This window comes from Malaya genurostris, chromosome 3 (genome assembly GCF_030247185.1).
Source record: "Malaya genurostris strain Urasoe2022 chromosome 3, Malgen_1.1, whole genome shotgun sequence".
NCBI lineage: Eukaryota > Metazoa > Arthropoda > Insecta > Diptera > Culicidae > Malaya > Malaya genurostris.
Window position 1 is genome coordinate 68,567,562 of NC_080572.1, and position 14,667 is coordinate 68,582,228.

Consider the following 14,667-nt stretch of genomic DNA (forward strand, 5'->3'; position numbering starts at 1 on the left):
TCATATGTAAATATATTTCTAACTTTGTGTCCTCTCTACAAGCGTTAATGTGACATTCCATCGAAAAAGGAATGGAGTCCTGTTTATTATAGTTTGTTTATATTCTTACAACACAGTTCACTTATTTTTGGTGCTCGAAGAAAAATATGAACACCGCATGAAGAAAGATATGAACTCTATCAACACAGCAAAATAGAACTAAGGAACCAAAAATTTCGGCTTAAAGTCAGTTGTATGCACACGACAATCGTGTGACAGAGGTGGGTTTTCAAGTAACTCGAACGTGAATATTTATTTTAGTGAGTGTATTGGATTTTAACACAGATTTTGCTCAGATTTATTTTTGAGTGCAACATAGATTTTGGAAAAATGATCTGGCATCCCTGATTGAATAAACTTTCAAGTGTAATATTGTGATTTTCAGAGAAAAAATTTAGAAACATTTTTGTATAACTGCAGCATTTTGCGAGTGATTATTTACTAAAACACCCTTGGTTAATAGAATTTAATAAATTCTACGATGGAAGGAAAAGGAAAAAAAAGTAAGTTCAATATTATTTTCTTTGTGGGTTAAAATGGCTGCTGGAAAATACTAGAACTAGCGTAAAATAAATCGAATGTAAAGTGATTCATTGAACATTTTTATTCCAATTTTTTTTTCGATTGAGCTATTACTTTATTCTAACTATTGATATCAACTTTGTTTGCACAAGAAATAATAATTTTCCCCAGTTTGAAAATTGGACATTGGATTGTCACTATTGGCAATAGGAAAATTTATTGCGAAATACCTATAGTAGTGCGTAAACGAAAACAAATTTTTGGCGAAGTGAACCTACCCTGGTCTTAGCCAGTCTGGAAGGATAAGTATAAAAAAAGAAAAATGTTGATTTTAAGATAGTTTTGAAAATAGCAATAATCAAAACATTGGTGCTCGTATACTAATTTCATTGATAGATTGGATAGGATATTCTATCTGAGTTGAATATTTAAATATGTCTATTCGGACAATGGTATACAAAACTTCATTCCACATGATTCGATGCTCAGTGAGCGTTATTAATAACAGTGAAATAAAGTTTTCTTTCGTCTGATGTTAAAATTGATCAGGAATCAAGCGGTTCCGCTACAGTAAAAAAAAGTAATATTCATGCTATTTTAAAGTTCATGACTGTACTGCTATTTTAAGGTTTATTAATTTACTTGTATTTTTACCTGAAATGCAAAATTTTACATTGTACTGCAATACCTTCAGTAATCTTGTGAACTACATGAAACATTATTTTAAAAAAATAACTGCACAATCTGATCAAAGTATACACTTACATTGACATTTGGCTTAAGAAGTTCTCTGAACGGTATAAACAATAACTTTTCATTTATTGAAAATTTATCCACACAGAAGGAAAAAAACAATCATCCTTCGAGTCGCAACAGCCGCAAACTGGAGCGGATCAGCATGGAGGGAAAGGAAAGGGGAAACAAGAGAATCCCCCCATATCAATATCGGAAAGTTCCGGAGATACTCAACCGGCTCGTGCCCATGGCGGAGGTGATGCTGGGCAGAATCTACCGAAATCTCAATCAAAATACAAGTACGTGATATTACCGCTGTAAATTGTTTGTTTTAGTAAGCTAAATTTCATTGTTATTCTCAATCAGACAAAGACAACAGCAACAACAACAACAAAAATCCCAACAGGACATGCCTCAACAACAGCAACAAATGTTCCAGCAGGTAAAACCACAACAACAACAACCTCAGCAGCAACAACAAAAACCCCACCAGGGGATGCCACAACAACCACAACAGCAGAAGCAACCTAAACACCAGCAGGACAAACCACATCAAAATCAACCTCAGCAGCAACAACAAAAACCCCAGCATGACAAGCCACAACAACAACAACAGCAACAGCAGAAGCAAGAGCAACCATCGACAGAGCCGCCAGCCCGAGTCAAGTTATCTTTCAAGTAAGTTAATTTGCTTTCGAATTGCTCATAATGATCGATAGATTGTAGATTGAAACAAAAAATAATCTTAAATTCTTTTTGTTGCTGTTTCCAGACAAAGACAACAGTTGAAACAGAAGCAAGAACCGCAAGAACCAGGGCCTTCACAAACCCCGCGCGAGACCACGCCGTCTTCTCATGATTCGTCACCTTCGCATGCTGCTGCGCTGCAAAAAGTGGAAGAAGATTTCGGCGCTATGAAGATTGATAAACAAAAGATCCAATCTACCCATCTACTACCGGTTCTCAGTCGTGCAAATGCGTTCGGAACCCGTGGCAAAGCAATCTCAATCGAAGTCAACTACGTCCAGCTGCTTGTAGACCGTCTGATCGGTTCGGCCTACCACTACGATGTAGATATCAAACCGGCAGCATCGCGCAAGTGGCAGAGAGCTGCTTTTTCTGCGTTCGCTAGAGAAATGTTCCCGGGGTACAATTTCGGTTTCGATGGGAACAAGAATGCATACTCTGCCAAACGGCTGAAAACGGATTACCACGAAAAGGAGGTGACTGTACGCGAAGATGGTCGGGAGAGAAAGTTCACCGTCACCATGAAGGAAGCGGCCGTCGTAGACATGAGCTGTTTGAAAACGTAAGCTTTCACTAGGATGGCGCCACTGAAGTTTTTATAGTTTTTGTTTTCTTACAGCTATATGAACAATGGTAGCCTCGTCAAACCGATGGCTGCCATCCAATGCTTAGACGTAGTTCTTCGAACTGCCTATGAAAATAATCCCAATTTTGTGAAGGTGAGTTTATTTTTCGGAAGTAATATTGTATTGTAAGATCCGATGTAAGCTATGAATCACTTTCTTAGAGACCTTAGGACCGAAGCCAATGGAAATAGATCTGCCACCACGGACGAGTCTCTCGTTTGGTGTGCTAGCAAATATTTGAGAAAAATGTGAAACACTATTAAAGAAAAGTAAAGTAACGATCGTATCGGTCCTTGACGACCTAACGGAAGCTACTCACTTGGTTTGGAAAGTTTCGCTTCCATAAGTGAGCAATTTAAAAGAGCGAAAGCAAATTGTTCGAATCAGAATTTCGACGAAACCTTAAAATCTTCGTCATATGTACTAATTTTATTTGACGTCTCTTTTTTATGACAAAGTATGTTTGAAACCCAGTGGTAGTAACAAAATGAGAGGATGTGATCGTACCGCACAGAAAGACTGCTTAACTTATGAAATTTGCATTCGAAACCGCGTAACATAGGAAATCTGCGGAAAAAAGTACGGATGTGTAATGTCAGAGGCATAACTGGATGTCGTGAATACGAATAAAACTGACACGATTTCTTTACACTTTCGAAAACGAATTGATAGTTGATCGATTGTGTGGATTGCGAAACTTTCCCCTTTTTCACTACTAAAATTTTAAAAAATTTGGGACGTCGATTATCTCATTTCGGATTTGCATGTTTCATTGAAAGAAACTATCAAGATGCTGTACAGGATTCATTTCTGCCTTTTAGAAGGGCCAAATTGTGGAATACACGGGCAAAATTCCGATTCTTGAAATGAGCAAAACCATGGGGAAAATAATATATTTTCATGATAATACAACATGATTAAAATTTCTCGGATCATGATCCATTCGGACTGATTTCTATGAAATTTGAACGTCTCCCGGTACTTCGTCGCAGGCTTTATTGAATACACCCGACTTATGATCATGTGATGATGTGAGAAAGCTGGGACGCGCTGAAGTTGGTGCTATGGAAGCTCTCGTAACCCCCATCACAGTCGAGCCACTGCCGCCAGCGTTCTCCAGCCGTCCCGGTCCTGAGTGTGGGTGTGCTACGAGAGTCTTCCAAACGCCTTCTCAAGGCAAGTATTGTTTTGTATCGTCGCCTTCTAGTGTTCACCCGCTTCGCACTTCCAGAAATCAGCATCCTGAATTCATTCAACAGCCATCTTGCTCTAGCGCTGAGCACAACGCATCGATTTATGCCACACAGGAACACACCAAAATTCGCATTCTGGAAGCTCCTGATACGTCCCCCACAGTAGAGCTTGCGCAGTCTGCGTTCATCACTCGTCCCGATCCTGTGCGCGGTGGCGTGGAAGGAGTCTTCCAAACAACAACAAACGGCAATCATACATCCAATTTGCACATCTACTACCAAAATGTAGGCGGCATAAGCACGTGTATTGATGAATATCGGCTAGCATGTGCGGACAATTGTTACGACATCATCGCTCTCTCTGAAACGTGGCTTAACGGAAATACGTTATCCGTTCTAGGGTACGGATCTAATTACGAAGTCTTCCGTACTGATCGTAGCATTCGTAACAGTCCCAAGAGCATAGGAGGTGGAGTACTTATTGCGGTAAATCGTCGTCTGAAGGCTCAGCTGGTTGAAAACACACCAGGATTTTGTGTCGAGCAGGTATGGGTGCGCATAAAACTATTTGATTTCTCACTTTTCGTTTGTGCGATTTATCTTCCTCCGGACCGTTGTCGTGACTTACTGCTTATTAATGCACACATTGAGTCGTTGAACGAAATTTCGTCTGCTCAAGCGCTGCCCATTGACGAAATCATGATTGTCGGTGATTTCAACTTTCCCGGCTTACATTGGTGTGCCACTGCTGATGGATTTTCGTTTGCTGACCCCGTATTATCAACATTCCATATTGGGATTACCACTCTGGTCGACGGGTACAATCTTAATTTGTTACGACAGTTAAATAATGTCGTTAATGAGAACGGCCGAATGCTCGACCTCTGCTTTTCCAGCAAATCTGACGTCGCACCCAGGATCAGTGCTGCAACATTTCCTCTTGTCAAATCTGTTCGACATCATCCTCCGCTGCATATTATTCTCGAGAATAAACGTTTGTCCAGCAACCGTGTCGCACCTGCCATCATCAGCTATAATTTTAAAAGAGCTGACTATACTAGCATGACTGACTTCCTATCGAACATCGACTGGGATGAAATTCTTGACAACGATGATGTCAACGCCGCTGTTCAGACCTTTTGTAATGTTTTGATGTATGCGATTGATTACTTCGTACCAAAACGGTCCAGACAAAATTCTCGTCATCCGCCGTGGCAAACTGTTGAATTAAGACATTTGAAAACTTCCAAAAGAGCTGCTCTGAAACAATACTCTAAACATGGTGGATATGTTCTGCGAAATCGTTATGTGAAGATAAATCAGATATACAAAAAAAACCGCGAAGCGTTGCCATGCACGTTATTCAAATAATATACAACGTACAATGAAATCTAACCCGAGAGCTTTCTGGAAGCATGTTAATGAGCAAAGGAAAGAATTCGGTTTGCCATCACAAATGCAATTCGGAGATCGTATTGCTTCGTCTACTCAAGAAATTTGCCAGCTGTTCTCGGAAAGGTTCGCAAGTGTTTTCTCTTGCGATTTTCTATCTCCGCAGGAAATAGCACGCGCCGCGAATAATGTTCCTGTATCCAATTATGCTTTGCACTCGATCAATATAGACGAGAAATCGATACAAACGGCAATCGTTGGTATGAAGGCTTTCACCTCTGCAGGCCCAGACGCCATACCAGCAGTCATCTTAAAGAAATGTTCAACCGGGTTAATTGCCCCCCTTTGCCGTTTATTTAATATGTCACTAGCTACGGGAGTATTCCCCAACTTATGGAAAGCTTCATTCATGTTTCCGGTCTACAAGAAAGGAGACAAAAGAGATAAAAACAACTACCGTGGTATAACTTGTACAAGCGCTATCCCCAAGTTGTTCGAAAAAGTAATACTGACTCCAATTTTCAAGCATTGCAAGCAGTATATCGATGATTCCCAACATGGGTTTATGCCTAAGCGCTCCACAACCACCAATCTATTATCCTTTACATCTTACGTGACCAACGCCATGTCAAGTGGTTTTCAGACGGACGTAATCTATACCGATCTTTCCCTTGCCTTCGATAAAATTAACCATGACATCACAATAGCAAAACTGGATCGACTTGGTTTTGGTACAAACGTCCTTCGATGGATACAATCATATCTCAGGAATCGTCATCTTGTGGTTAAAATTGATGATTGTGCTTCGGAAGAATTTGTTGCAACATCTGGAATTCCGCAGGAGAGCCATCTCGGCCCTTTGATCTTCTTGCTTTACTTTAACGACGTTAATTTTTCTCTGGAAGGACCGCGCATATCTTTTGCAGATGACCTCAAGATCTACCGTGTTATTCGCACCTTAGAGGATGCGACGTTTCTTCAGCGACAATTGGCAATCTTTTCGGATTGATGCAAATTGAATCACATGACCGTTAATCCAGAAAAATGTTCGATCATAACGTTTACGAGAAAAAAAGTGCCTTTGAAATTTGAATACTTTATTGAGCGATTCATGATTGGTAGATCGACGTGCATCAAGGACCTCGGCGTTTTTCTTGACGAGCAGTTAACATTCAGGCAACACACCAACTACATTGTGGCTAAAGCTTCTCACTGCCTTGGATTCGTGATGAGAATGGCTAAGCATTTTACGTATGTTTACTGCTTGAAATCCCTATACTGTTCACTCGTTCGCTCTACTCTGGAATATTGTTCAGCTGTTTGGAACCCTCACTACCTCAATGGCGTTAATAGAATCGAGTCGATTCAACGTAGATTCGTTCGATTCGCTCTTCGCGGTTTACCTTGGACCAATCCTCATCAACTACCGAGCGGATTGCTAATCGGTCTAGACACACTGCAAGTAAGACGGGAGCTATCGCGTGCTTTAATGATAGCAGACGTTTTGAATGATAGAATCGACTGCCCCACTTTGCTCCGTGAAATCAACATCAATGTTCGTCCTCGAGCTCTCCGCAATAACTCTTTTCTTCGACTTCCTTTACGCCGCACTAACTACGGGATAAACGGTGCAATTATCGGCTTACAACGGTCATTCAATCGAGTGTCATCTGAGTTCGACTTCAATCTTTCACGGCATAAAACAAGGACCAAATTCTTAAATAGTATTAGAATTAATCATTAGGACCACATCGTGTCTGTTGATTTTACAATAAATAAACGCACTTGAAGTTGTTGGGTATAACTTCAGGCGTGGTTCTGCTACGATGGTATTTTTTGCAACATAAATTCAGGCGTTAGGTGTGATTTTTGCAACGATGGTCATTTTTGCAATATAAGTTCAGTGAAAATCACGACGAACATCTTTTAAAATGAAAATATTCTGAAAAACGACGATGCAAGAGATAACGTGTTTAATTTCGTTCATTACTTCAGTTTTGATTTTGTGTTTCAGAATTTAAACAATTAAACGAACTGCATGAAAAACACGAGTGAATCGAACCTCTTAAAAAGAAACTAAGTCGAATTCTTGCAAAAAAAATCGTCTTATTCATAATATTTAGGCGCATCAATACAGCTTGTGTATTGAAAAAAAAAATTAAAAAAAAAAACGAATTAATCAAAGTGGTTGGACAAAATATTTTTTTGATTTTCGTTAGATGGTGTTCCAAACGCTAACTCTCGGAATATTATTCTAGCAACAACGGTCACATCAAATATGTAAGAATACATTCAAACAAAATGTAACATTGATGTTTGTCAAATGAAAAGCGTAGCCGTGCTTAGTCTCTTATGATGCCAATTTTCGGTTCATTATGTTTATTTTAATGTTATGTTTAATTCTCTATTAGCCGGTGGGTAAAACAACAAGATTATTAAATAACACGCTTCAGGATCAAGTAAACATTTTCAGTAAGACCTACCACCTTTTTGCCTTACCATGAATCTACTAATCTATCACATCACTTGAGGCAGAGGGTTCAAAGTGATATACGGGTAGAAAATTAGAGTTACGAGCTTTGAAAGAAATGCATTCTTCAAGTAACGCATTTTCGAACCATGATTAATTTTCATGGGAGAAGAGTTTTTGCTCATGATTTCATTTTCATTAAAATGATTGGTTTCATGATTTTCTAATCATAATAGCAGTAACGGATTTTTTTCCGTGTACGATATTTATATTTAGTTCGGAACATTTATCTCGAACGATTTTTGCACAGCGAAAAGTGCACAAAGCAAATCAAATTATTTTGGATTTTCACTAAACTGATGATTTCTACCTTCGATTTGCAAAGAAATAATCCTAATAGTTCTTTAGATAACATTTAGAGTCATTAGAACGGCTGATTTTATATAATGTTGTCCACTTTTCGTTTCTTGTTTTCTTTCTCTCCAATGCAAACGACCAGCAGCTGATGCAATCGTTCTTGCTTGAATTGAAACTAGCTTTGCGTACAAACCGACACATTCGCTCGCAGTGCCAAATGATGCGAAACTGGTTTAATGCGTCTTCTCGTCTTGACGACCGATGCAGGTTTGGTCATTTAGGGTGGCCAGAAATAGTCGAAAACACGTTTTCGTTCGGCACGTCAGAAAAGACATTGCACTCCGTTGCAAAACAAAAAAGTGTTCTGTATATAGCAGAAACTTTACGTCTGCTTAGAGGTTCAAATTGAACTGCCGAGTTTAGCACTAAGCAGTTCAATTTGAACTGCTCTGCACTGATGAGCCAAAGACGAAACGTAAAAATAATAAATTTCTCTATTATTTGAAAGTTTCTTCAAATTCTTCCTTTTACAATTTCCTGGAAATTGTACAGCAACATCAATTGGAGTAATAACAAACTTTTCTGTGTACTTGACTGATTTGTCAGTATTCGAATCCCAGCGTCTTTTCTTTTTCGAATTATCAGAGAGGACATTTCTAACATTTTTTAAACGACGATTAGCTGTTCTCATTTTTGTTATTCTAGCTGGTGTCATCTGAACGTTTTAAATTTGCGAAACGTCTGATCCAGCAAACAGAGTTTGGATTTGATACAAGTCCGTTACACTGCCGACTTGTTCCATGACCGGTTTCACATCAACATTATCTGGAAGAAAATCCTTGCTATCGGACGACGGTTCCGTCGAATTGTTTTGGGAAAGAGTTTTTAGCATAATTTGACCATCGTTTTGAATTAAATAATACATATTTGCATCTACGACAATTTCGTTTTCATTGACTGCATCATTGTTGGTGACAGTAATGTATGAGTTCATATCAGCATAATTATTTACATTTTGTGTTTCCAAATTGACAATATCCATGGAAATTTTATATATCTCTACGACTTTATTAGTTCCTACAGGATCCAAATTTGCATCATTTTCAATATTGCCCATTAGGAATAAAAAATCCGCAGCAGCAAAGTCGTCTTTTGAAAACAGTGCTCGATTTAGTGGACGAATGCCTGCCGCTCGAAATCCTTACTCTGCCGTGGCTACGATTGCACATTTTAAAAATTTCCCAACCAACGAGCAAACATCGTAAGGCGTTATCGCTTTGCCCGGGTGCATAGTGGTTTAAATCGACAAAAAACGTGAACTTAATTCTCTAGCTGCTAAACCGTTGATCTGATATACATAGTTCCTTTGGAGAACTCATTCACAAAAATATTCCTCGTGATTTGATCACAATAAAAAATGTGCAAAGCCTACTACGATGAAAGTTCATTTCAACAACTTTTTTCCTTTAAGGTCTGAGGACAGAGGGTCACGTGTTGAGTTTTAAATCGACCACGTGGCTCGCTCAATTCCCTTTGCGCATCGTATTTCTCTTGTACTCTCTCGTATATGAGCAAACTGTACCGAGTTGCCAGCATACATTTTATTATTTTGATGAGAGGTTTTATCACATTAATCTATCGTATGGGTTGGACAGTACATGGATTCCAATGAACAATGAAAAAATATTCAACTTTCACACAGATTGAATGTCTGTGTATTTGGCAGCCTTGTCGAGCCAATTTTATTTCTCTCTCCTTTTTCAGAATGCTATCAGGAAACCAAAGCGAAAAAAATGGCGGTTGCATTGAAACTGACTTTGTTTCACAGAAAAATACAAGACTTTATTTTTATCGCGATAACTTATATGTTTTACGTACTAATCGCATCTAAACTAAATTATCTAGAATTTGTCACGGTAGATTTATGATACAAGCCTTCTAAGCCGAGATATTCGATGAACAAGTAGAAGTATGCATTTCCGAGCGTTCCTATTTTCAAAAGTTCATCAGTCAGAAAAAAATACAACACGACCGCTAAATTCAATGAGTCATTCTGAAAATTTCACTGAATATTCTCAACTAAATTTCGAAGACATTGTCAGGTGGTTTTTTCTATATTCTGCACCGTTTCAAAGAAAATTTAATTTGAAACGGGAAAATATCAAAAATCCTACCACTTTACGGTACTGTCCTCAGCCCTTAAGAGATAGAAAAACGATGTCTTCTACAAAGTTTTAGAACTTCTAACGAGAAAAGATTTTACCGAAGAAGCTATAGGTCTAACGCAAAATGTTCTGGTTATATGAAGCATTTTCGATTGAAACCGCTTAAAATCAACTTTTTGTACATAACTTTTCTCTTCAAATCTTAATTTCGTTTCCTGAAATTCGTTTATGTATTTTGAAGTTGAAACCCTAAATCAGAATTATGGGTCCGAATCCAGAACATAAATTAGAGAACTAAATTCTGTTCCAAAGTTCAAGTCAAGAAACCAATAGCAGAATCCAGAATTACGATTCAGTTCCAGAGTTATTGGTTCAATTTCTGAATCTATAGTCTGGAACTGAATTCTGAAACCAAGTTCTAAACCTGAAATGAAGGTTATGAATCTTAAATTCAGTTCCCGAATTCAGATCCAGTATTCAGCTGCTGGATGCGATTACGGATAATCTGTTGTTGCTGCTGCTGGATGAGACGGCGACTACTCATCACGACGTCCGGAAGGCAAATAAGAGCGTGAACTGAGCATTTGAGAATTTATAACACGCAGAAGATCTGTTCTACCCATTCTTCCACAGGAAGAAAGTTGATTTTTATGCGAACCTTTCATAGTTTGCTAGAACTTTTCAGATAAACCCATTTAGTCTAGATTTACCGTACTGTGTAATAACGATTCAGTGAAAAACTAATTAAAATCTTTTTTTACAGTTCAAAAAATCTATCTACGCCGTTCCGAGTCAGCCCGAAGATATCGGCGCCAACCACGAATTGTGGTACGGATTGTTCCAGTCGGCATTGTTAGGATCCAAACCTTTCCTCAATATAGATGTGTCACATAAAGCGTTCCCATCTGGAGGTCCAGTGTTGAGTGTTCTGGCCAACTTGAATCGATCATCAGTTCCGGATCAGGTGCCCGATTGGTTGGCGAGAGAGTTAACAACGTATCTCAAAGGAATGGAAATAAGCTACACGGGTCCTACTGCAGCGAATAAGATTTTTAAATTCAACCGATTGAAGGGTCCGGCTAACAAAGAATCTTTTAAGTTAGACAATGGCACAGTTGTGACCGTTGACCAGTACTTCCGGCAGCAAGGAATGCCTCTTAGGTACCCAAATCTTCCGGTTATGCACGTTGGAAGTCTTGTACGCAACGTTCTACTGCCAATTGAACTGTGCAGCATTCCCCGTGGACAAGCGCTGACTAAAAAGCATCCGGACCAATGCACCCAAATGATAATCCGACGATCGGCCACCGATACGGCAACTAGGAAACGCAAAATTATGGATTTGTTTAACCAAATCGGCTACAATAATAGTCCAGCTATAAAGGAATTCGGTGTTTCTGTTGGTAACACTTTCGAAAAAGTCGATGGCCGTGTCATCGATCCTCCGTCTCTGATTTATCGCAATAACGGCGAGGCTAGGCCACAGCGAGGTGTCTGGCGAGCGGATAATTTCAATTTCTTAACGCCCAGCACTGAAGTCGTGCGTCGTGAACTTCGCTGGACTATACTGAATTTGGATTTCAGAACTAGACCCGATGCTATTGAACAATTCGGCAGAAGCATTTCCCAAATGGCTCAAAAGCAGAACGTCCAACTAGAGCCATTTTCGATGAGAAACAATTTTACCGAGCCACGCGACATGAGAACGTGCATTCGAGATTTAGATAACATCCTACAAGATCTCAAGCAAAAGCAAATGGACTTGGTCATCGTAGTTATTCCGGCTGCTGGCGGACCGAATGGTGATGTTTACGCCAAGGTTAAACAGAAGGCTGAACTAGTAACTGGTCTGTTGACACAGTGCATTAAAGGAGACACGCTGTTCAAAAAACGAGGCGATCTGAGTACCATAAGCAATATATGGTTGAAGGTAAGTCTGCTGGAAGTATTCTTATATTCCATTGCTCAGTAAGAACGTAAATGTAAGCTGTCGAAACGCGCTCCCTGCGTTCCACAACTTACAGAGTTGGTTACAAAAGGTGTCGCAAATTTTGTATCTCTATTTTTACTATACCTCTCCCCTTAAAATGATTATTTATTTGTAGTAACAACGTCAACCTATAGTTCTTATAATCTATTGTTATAAGAATGTCTAAAATTTTCCTACAAACTACTTTCCATACAGATAAACGCAAAAACAAATGGCACCAACCATGTACTGAAGTCGATGTGCAAGCCACCAATTTCTCGTCAGAAAGTGATGTACATTGGTGCCGATGTTACGCATCCGTCGCCAGAACAGACGAACATCCCGAGTGTGGTTGGTGTTTCCGCATCCTACGATATAGAAGGCTTCCGGTACAACTGCTGTTACCGGCTGCAGAACCCGAAAGACGAAATGATCCGTGATCTGCAGAATATTGTGAGCAAACAGATCCGATTGTTCAAACAGCAGAACGGTATCCTGCCCGAGCTGATCATGTACTACCGGGATGGAGTTTCGGAAGGTCAGTTTGCAGAAATACTGACCATTGAGTTGAGGGCTATACAGGCGGCGGCGGCAGATGTGGATCCCAGATACAAACCAAAAATCACCTTCATAGTGGTGCAGAAGCGTCATCATGCACGATTTTTCCCAACAGCAAACTGCCCAACGGAAGGAAGGAATAACAACGTTGTGCCCGGGACAATCGTTGATCGGCACATCACCGCCCCGAACCAATATCAGTTTTTCCTGGTTTCTCACGCGGCCGTACAAGGTGTCGCGAAACCAACCAAATACTGTGTATTGTACGACGACGAGAACTGTAAGCCGGATGAGCTGCAGGCGCTCACGTACAATCTGTGCCACATGTTTGCACGCTGCAATCGGGCAGTTTCGTATCCGGCACCCACGTACTATGCGCATTTGGCTGCCTACAGAGGAAGAGTATATATCAAAGAGTAAGTGCAAATTAACGATTTTTGTAACCGCATTAACTTACGGTGTTCTTATATTCCAGTCGCGCTCTGAATATGGATAATTTACTGCAAGAATACCAGCGTTTGCAAATTAGAACCGAAATAATCGATGGCCATCCAATGTTTTTTGTTTAATTTATTGATAACTGTTATTCATATAAAAACATCATATATTTTATTATTATTATCATATTGTAATTTGCTTTTCGTATATAACCACAATAAAAAGAAAGATAGGTTAAGTGCAAATATAAAACTTTTTTTTAGTTTTGGTCAAAGGTAAACTAGCCAACCATCCAAAACGTTTATTCTTTTCTCTCTCTCTCTCTCCCTGGACTATATTAATCCGTCTTACGTGAAAAACATTTAAAGCTGGACTATTTTCATTTCCGTCTTGTAAAGACGTAGAGCCGCCTTACCTATCGCGACTGTTGCTTCGAGAGTTTCAAATGCAGAATAGTTGGCAAAACCATTTCCTGGATAGGAGGAGCTAGCTACGGGCTCGAGTCCCGTCCCTGCGGTAGATTTTTTTTGCGGTTTTCATTTCATGGTTGTATTCGCAAGCCATTTTTTCAACCTGTTTTCCTCGTTAAATGCGGATCAAATTAAAAACTGAGATTGAGCAGAGTCTCAGAGTTGTTTTTTTTTATCGCTCAATTATCTCTGAGATGGCTTAGTAGATTTAAGCAACTCTAGGCTCGTTCGAAAGCTACTCTTGAATTTTGAATGATGTTCGATAATCAAACGGTTGTTACTTTAGGTTCTGAAGATATAGGCCCCTATTACCGTACTCACTTCCACTTTCACTTCACTTGATTTGACCTATTACCAGTACAATTTTATTCAATTTTGGTGATGTGATGTTCATGATAACAAGTTCACCTCAGAAACTACTTTTTTCTCTGAAGCGACTTTTGTGATAAAGACCTACATTCACTTCACTTGATTTTCACCGTTAAGTGATACCGGTAATAAGGGCCATTAAAGTATAAATGACGAAACCGAACTGACGGCGCACATTTTTATCGATTGAAATTTCGATAAACTTAGGTTTATTTGACTATGACAATGTCAATCAATTTTAAAAGGGTTTTTGAGAACATTTCCGGTTCAAGATATGTAATCTTATATGTGACGTAACCGACAAATCCCATTACTGCAATGATCATTGGATTCCATTCTTCGCGAAGCATCATCATATCTCGTTGGGTAGCAGCAATTGGAGAGTGCTGGTATATGATTCATCACACACACACACATAAGACTATGGTACTAATACAGGGGAAAACTTCTTGATTTGCTTTTTTCAAAGACAGCACGAACGATCATCGCGAATCAAGCTTCGACAATTATCGCTGCATGAATATTCGTTCCTCATTAGCGGCCCTTACACGAGATTTATTGATGTCATTTTTAATTATCACTAAGTAATGATATTCCAAATTTGCATGGAGAACTCG

General features: G+C 39.3%; 1 protein-coding gene across 1 annotated transcript; it reads left to right on the forward strand.

The window, feature by feature from the left end:
- The first annotated feature begins 370 nt into the window (after positions 1-370).
- LOC131435464 (protein argonaute-2) lies at positions 371-13,509 on the forward strand. The gene is made up of 8 exons (XM_058603371.1): positions 371-542; positions 1,403-1,595; positions 1,663-1,974; positions 2,069-2,605; positions 2,663-2,762; positions 11,010-12,176; positions 12,432-13,189; positions 13,249-13,509. Exons 1-8 carry the CDS (start codon positions 521-523, stop codon positions 13,340-13,342), a joined length of 3,183 nt encoding a protein of 1,060 aa, XP_058459354.1. The 5' UTR covers positions 371-520; the 3' UTR covers positions 13,343-13,509.
- Positions 13,510-14,667: the final 1,158 nt, after the last annotated feature.